Raw genomic sequence first — 7,374 nt, 5'->3', positions numbered from 1 at the left:
ACAGAAGCAGTACTTTAGGGGCCCCGTCGGCCGGGCTTGGTGCGGCTGCCACCACCACCATAGCTCGAGACTACGCACCGTGCGCCGCCGCCGCCGCCCAGCGGCCAGCCCAGACGCGCCCGGCCTTTCTACGGTCGTGGCCCTTCGCGATTGGCCAGCGTCGCGTGACGCACGGCCGAGCTCGGCGTCCATTGGCCCGGCCTGCCCGGCGGGGCGTTTCGGGGGCGTGACTATGGAGTCTGGCGTGGCAGCTGCACTCTGGCCAAAGGTAACTGGGGTCATTTTCCGCGGGGGCGTGCGTGTTCTCCGCAAACGGATTTTCCCCCCTTAAGCGGACTTATTTCCTCCGGAGTGACAGAATTTATTTCCAGACGAATTTTTACTGGGACTAACAGAATTACCTCAGCCTGATAACATTTTATCTTGTGCGCCACTTCGGGCTCGGAGTGGAGCCAAAAGTCGATTAGAGCGCAGTTGGGCCTTGGGTTCGAAAAAAGACTGGACAGAAGTTTCAGTGAGCCAAGATCGCGCCACTGCACTCCGGCCTGGGCGACAGAGCGAGACTCTGTCTCAAAAAAAAAGGGGCAGGCTCACTTCAGTTGGATAAAGTCCTACCACAGCACACAGAAACAACTAGAGAGAAAGTAAGACTTACGGCCCTAGAAGAAATCAAAGAACAAGGATGCTGCATTGTACCTTTTAATTGCATGGGTAGTTTTAAATAAATGGAGGAAGCACCTTTCAGAAGCTACACTAGCAGGAAAAAATTCCATCAAGCATTTACATAGTAAATTTCTACAGTTTCACAAAAGATTCTTGATCTTACTTGAAGTATACGTGAGGGAAAGAGCCCCCTCAGCAGGTGTTCTCTTTGCTTACAGAAGCAAACTAAAGGACCTAAAACTGGAGGCAAGCCAGGATGCCAAAAAGGGGGAAGAGAAATGATAAAGAACCATTCATAAATTCCATGTCTACTTGAAGACATTTGTCTAATGACCCTTACATAATAAGTATTTTAGGGCAAACTACCACCCTTTTAAGATAAAAGTACAATCTTAAAAGCTGTAGTTCTCAATTATAGTAATATGTCTTAATTACAGTAATATGTCTCAATACTTTGGACTGCTGGATGTCAAAAGACAGTACCTGGGGCTCCTCTGTGAGATCTGAACAAATGCTTGAGAGGAATTCTCTAGGACTGTATACTCTCTCTTTTGGCTTTTTGAATGAAGCAGAGGCAGGCTTCTCTGCTATCCTCCAGGCAGTGTAATAGTCAAGGAAAAGGGCAACAGTACTGGATCATTCCTTAGACACTAATCAGCTGGGGAAAAAGTTCATTGGCAAAAGTGTCCTCCCAAGAATGGTTTACACCAAACGGAGAGGACATGTCACTGAAGGCGGAAAGGGAGCCCCCATATCCGCAGTCACTGTAAGCATCCAGTAGGCAGGAAGATGGTTTCGGGCAGTGGCTGGATGAAAGCAGATTTGAGATACCCAGCTCTGGAATGAGGTCATCTTCTACAGGTTCTTCCTTCACTGAGACAATGAATTCAGGGTGATCATTCTCTGAGGGGCTGAGAGGTGCTTCCTCGATTTTCACTACCACATTAGCTTGGCTCTCTGTCTCAGAGGGTATCTCTAAGACCAGGGGCTTGGTATATATGTGGTCAAAACGAATTAGTTCATTAATGGCTTCCAGCTTGGTTGATGACGTCCCCACTGACAGAGAAAGGGAGGCTGGTAAGGAACTGGGTCCTTCTGGGTAGACCTCTGGGAGCTCCTCCAGGCTGGCAGACTCTGGGGAAGGGCATTTGAAGAACATGACTGGGTCCAAGTTGTCCAGAATGCCCAACAGGATATCAGACTGCAAGAGGCAAAAATTAAATGACGTACAACTGTCAGAATACTATGGAAAATCGAACTGGAACACTTCATACTGGATTCCATAATGTAAATTAGTCATTATGTGATTAAGATGACCTCAAGACCCACCAGACCCATTTATCTACACTTCACTCCATGTCCTATATTACCTGGAACTAGGAAGGTAGTTGATGTTCACCTCTAACCCCACCAAAAACTAACTTCAACCCTCATCTGTCTAGTTAGGGATGTCAAGCATCAAACAGATGGGATTAACTAGTTATATAGCTCTTTAATAAGTCAGAATGATCCCCACCTCTGAATCTGAAGAGTCAATACCGCCAGAATCCATGGGGAGATGTTCTGGAGGGGTGACAACTGGGCCTGCACCTGCTGCAGAGGTGCACGTAGTCTGAGTGCTGCGGACTCAGCAGACCCGGCCACTGGCCTCACTCCATTCCCCTGGGAGGAAAGACCAAAGTGAATAAACAGCTTCAAGTTCCCAAGGAAATGCTTGCTAGACAGCTGTGATTCTCAGCTTTCAAGAAAACTAGAAAAACATTCTTTTTTTTTTTTTTTGAGACGGAGTCTTGCTCAGTCGCCCACGCTGGAGTGCAGTGGCCGGATCTCAGTTCACTGCAAGCTCCGCCTCCCGGGTTTACGCCATTCTCCTGCCTCAGCCTCCTGAGTAGCTGGGACTACAGGCACCCGCCACCTCGCCCGGCTAGTTTTTTGTATTTTTTAGTAGAGACGGGGTTTCACCATGTTAGCCAGGATGGTCTCGATCTCCTGACCTCGTGATCCGCCCGTCTCGGCCTCCCAAAGTGCTGGGATTACAGGCTTGAGCCACCGCGCCCGGTGAAAACCGTTTTTTAGAGCTGAAATCTTTCCCTAACCATTGTTATTTCCACTTTTAAGTCCTCAAGAGATGAGAAAAGGGAGGTAAGACTTCCTTATACATTTCCTTCACAATGAAACATTTTCCTTCTCCAGGCAAAGATTCAAGCAGAATTGACAAATAGTATCTTATCTTGCTCTTCTCAATAATAATAATGTTCTTAGATAATAAAGTTCTATAGCAATTTAAACCTAGAATCTTTTTTATAAGTAATTCTTTTTTTTTTTTTTTTTTTTGAGACGGAGTTTTGTTCTTGCTGCCCAGGCTGGAGTGCAATGGCGTGCTCTCCGCTCACTGCAATCTCCGCCTCCCAGGTTCCAGCAATACTCCTGCCTCAGCTTCCCGAGCACCTGGGATTACAGGCAGGTGCCCCTACGCCCGGCTAATTTTGTATTTTAGTAGAGAGGGGGTTTCTCCATGTTGATCAGGTTGGTTTCGAACTCCTGACCTCTGGTGATCTGGCCGCCTCGGCCTCCCAAAGTGCGGGAATTACAGGCGTAAGCCACCTTGCCTGGCCAAGTAATTCTTTAAATTCGTCCTGAACATTACGTTCACAGAGTAAAACTGCGCTATTGTCAATCTTAGACCATTTGATTGTTGTCAATGAATTTGCCGTATCTATATACTAAAACTCATACACCACCCTTCTCTTACCACAGAGGTATCACTATCACAAAGAATCCTTTCCCTACTCATTAATATTCATCAAAGGACTACTTTAATTTTAGTAGCATTCAAAGCCTGGTTTGAGTAGCTCTCTTACTTTGGTTCTCCTTAATGATTGCATGGTAATCTTGTTGGCTACTGCATTTGTTAGTACTTGTTCTTAGAGAGCCATGTAACTTGTTTTCATTATTAGATCTTAGTACTGTTCACTACACACTTAAAAAATGAGTGTCAAGTGCTTTTAGGGGAAGAACACTCTGCCTGTATGAAAATGTCTTAAAACTGAAGGAAAATTTCAAGAACGCTCTTGATCAGAAGTCCAGACTGTAAACATAATCACTGGGTCATGTTACTTGGAACTAGTTCTCACATGAGGCACCAAATAAAGGAGATGATTTACCTTGGCTTCCGCCTCCTCTTCAGCAACCAGGGCATCCATCCCCAGGCGCTGTCTTAACTCCTGGTTCTCAACTACAAGGCCGTGAGTTTTCTCTCGTAAAAGCTGATTTTCTAGCAAAAGTTTTTGGTTCTGGAAGAAAGTTCGTAAGAGGCTATTAAAACAATTATTTCAGTTAAGAATCTACCTGATTCAGTGTAATTGGTCTCCTTTCCTTCTTGAACTTTTGGAAAACTCTATGCTTGTGGTGTTCACAGTAGGTTTTAGAAAGCTAGGCCATAATCATGGAAAAGCAAGCTACTTAGTAAGTGCCACTTCATGGGGTCAAGAATAACACACTGCTTCCAACTACCAATACTGACTTCAGCAAAGTGTGACTTGTGGCTTTAATGTAGATATAATTTTTATTTTATTTTTTTGAGACGGAGTCTCCCTCTGTTGCCCAGGCTGGAGTGCAGTGGCACGATCTCAGCTCATTGCAAGCTCCGCCTAATTTTTTGTATTTTTAGTAGAGATGGGGTTTCACCATGTTAGCCAGGATGGTCTCCATCTCCTGACCTCGTGATCCGCCCACCTCCGCCTCCCAAAGTGCTGGGATTACAAGCGTGAGCCATCGTGCCCGGCCCATAATTTTTTTTTTTTAAACTATCTTGGCCAGGCACGGTGGCCCATGCTTGTAATCCTAACACTTTGGGAGGCCGAGGCGGGTGGATCACCTGAGGTCAAGAGTTCAAGACCAGCCTGGCCAACGTGGCAAACTCCGTCTCTACTAAAAAATACAAAAATTAGCTAGCCAGGTGTGGTGGCGGGTGCTATAATCCCAGCTAATCTGGAGGCTGTAGCAGGGAGAATTGCTTGAACCTGGGAGGCAGAGGTTGCAGTGAGTCAAGACTGTACCACTGCACTCCAGCCCGGGCAACAGAGTGAGACTCTATCTCAATAATAATAATAATATAAAAATAAAAAAATAACTATCTTGAACTGGCAGGTAATAATAAAAGTGGTAGTGATGACTAGACATCCAAAGGAAAAAAAAAAGAAAAAAAAAACCTGCTCCTGACTCATGAGTCTTAGAAGAACCAACTAATGATTAAAACTTTAAAAAGAACAATATATGCAAATTTACCAAGGGGTTAAAAAAATATAAATAAACTCTATGTGTTCAAGATGTGTAATTGGCAACAATTTAAGATTAAATAACAGGTGGACCCTAGAGGGGGAAAGGAACCTTTAGTGAATTTCTGGCCATGCCAGGAAGAATGTAAAGTTTAAGCAATTATTTCCTATTAGCCCTTGCTAATTTCTTACTACAAACTCACTAAACATTGTTGAATCCATCTACTTTGAGATACATCTAGCACCAAATGCTACAAAGTCAATCACTTCTGCCCTCAACAAGCTTCACCACTTCACCAACTACCTACCTGTCCTAACTTAGATAAACCTTTTTTTTTTTTTTTTTTTGAGACAGGGCTTCCCTCTGTCACCCAGGCTGGGGTGCAGTGGTGCGATCTCATGATCTCAGCTCACTGCAACCTCCACCTCCTGGGTTCAAGTGATTCTCATGCCTCAGCCTCCTGAACAACTGGGATTACAGGTGCATGACCCTGTATATTTTTGGGTAGAGATGGGGTTTCACCATGTTGACCAGGCTGGTCTCAAACTGCCGGCCTCAAGTGATCTGTCCACCTTGGCCTCCCAAAGTGCTGGGATTACAGGTGTGAGCCCCTGTGCCCAGCCACCTTTTTTTTTTTTCTTGAGACAGTCTCACTCTGTTGCCCAGGCTGGAGTGCAGTGGTGCGATCTCAGCTCACTGCAACCTCCCTCTCCCAAGTTCAAACAATCCTTCCACCTCAACCTCCCAAGTAGCTGGGACTACAGGCATGCACGCTTGGTTTTTTTTGTTGTTGCTGTTGTTTCTGGTATATTTTTGGGTAGAGATGGGGTTTCACCATGCTGGCCAGATTGGTCTCGAACTCCTGATCTCAAGTGATCTACCCACCTTGGCCTCCCAAAGTGCTGGGATTACAGGTGTGAGCCCCTGTGCCCAGCCACCTTTTTTTTTTTTCTTGAGACAGTCTCACTCTGTTGCCCAGGCTGGAGTGCAGTGGTGCGATCTCAGCTCACTGCAACCTCCCTCTCCCAAGTTCAAACAATCCTTCCACCTCAACCTCCCAAGTAGCTGGGACTACAGGCATGCACGCTTGGTTTTTTTTGTTGTTGCTGTTGTTTCTGGTATATTTTTGGGTAGAGATGGGGTTTCACCATGTTGACCAGGCTGGTCTCAAACTGCCGGCCTCAAGTGATCTGTCCATCTCGGGCTCCCAAGGTGCTGGGATTACAGGCATGAGCCACCACGCCCAGCCTAGTTTAACTTTTAATCACATTTTCAACTGTATTCTAATAGGGACTGAAACAACTTGGGATGGGAAGCAAATATCAGAACATTTACCAAGGAAGGGTATACAATGGATAAAAGAGTTTGACCTTAAGTAGTTTTACCTCTTCTTCTAAATCTACCACTTGCTGTTCCAGCTCACTCATTCGAGCTTTCTTTCGATCTCTGGCAGTCTGAGCTGCTACTCTGTTTTTCAGTTTCCTGAGAAAAGGAACATACCACACTGAGTCATTTCAAACCTTATTTATGTCTTTATTTGAGAACTTGACCAGCTAGTGCTTTCATTTTTATTTACAGTATGAGACAGACTAACGATAAAATACACTTCAGGTTCCTCCCCTCAATAAAACAAAATAAAAAAATAGTCTTTGTCAATCTAGCTAGAAGACCTGCTTTATTCTCTCCCATATTGCATCATCCGCCCACCTCAGACTCATCCCCGTCACAGCACTGGGGCTGGACACACACACACTACTCATCTTGCATCATAAGAACTTTCCTTTTTCCTCATCTATTCCCCAGCTGCTTCCTGTCTCCAATTCTCTTAAACAGGATCTAGCCTGGCCTCATTAATCCAGTGAAGGCTGCAATCTTGCTATGACATCAACCCTCCGTCCCCAAACCCAATTTAGAAAAGGGAGAGGCTGATGCCACTCCCTGATCTCTAGTGTTGAGATCCTAGGCAGTGACCTGCTGATGGGCCCGTGTCTGTTGGAGGAGACACTTTTTAGGAATTAATTGAACTCAGAGCAGACACTTCATAAATCACAGAAGGCACAACGATCACAAAACAGTGAACATTTACGGAGGACTAAGTGCTAGGCACATTATATGCAAGTCTCAATCTCCCCAAAGACCTCATGAAGTAGGTTCCATTTTAATAACGCAGATACTGAGCTAGACCAGTGAGACTCGCAGAGCTCCCAGCCCTTTCAACAGCTCTGTTATTTCAGCTCCGCGCCTCTCCAGAAACAGCAGTAAACCAAAACAGATTATTCGACTTCATGTCACAGTCCGAGTTTGGAGAGGCTGAACCACCGGTCTGCGGCCACACAGCAAGAGGGCCTGGAAGACAGGTGCCCGCATCCCCACCTCTGATCATCTCTAACGAGAGAGTTAAAAAGCACAGAAAAGAGCCCTGGGCCGCCCTGG

The 7,374-nt window shown here is 45.6% G+C and overlaps 1 protein-coding gene across 1 annotated transcript; it reads right to left on the bottom strand.

Annotated features, from left to right (window-relative positions):
* Positions 1-683: 683 nt before the first annotated feature.
* Positions 684-7,366, bottom strand: XBP1 (X-box binding protein 1). The gene is given in 6 exon segments (XM_011934819.1): positions 684-1,864; positions 2,180-2,287; positions 2,290-2,325; positions 3,828-3,956; positions 6,327-6,423; positions 7,224-7,366. Coding segments are annotated over 6 exon segments (1,029 nt in total). The 5' UTR covers positions 7,325-7,366; the 3' UTR covers positions 684-1,306.
* Between the last annotated feature and the right edge of the window lie 8 nt (positions 7,367-7,374).

This window comes from Colobus angolensis, unplaced genomic scaffold (assembly GCF_000951035.1).
Source record: "Colobus angolensis palliatus isolate OR3802 unplaced genomic scaffold, Cang.pa_1.0 Scaffold139, whole genome shotgun sequence".
Lineage (NCBI taxonomy): Eukaryota > Metazoa > Chordata > Mammalia > Primates > Cercopithecidae > Colobus > Colobus angolensis.
The sequence above is the reverse complement of the archived record's forward strand: the minus strand, read 5'-3'. Positions and strand labels throughout refer to the sequence as shown.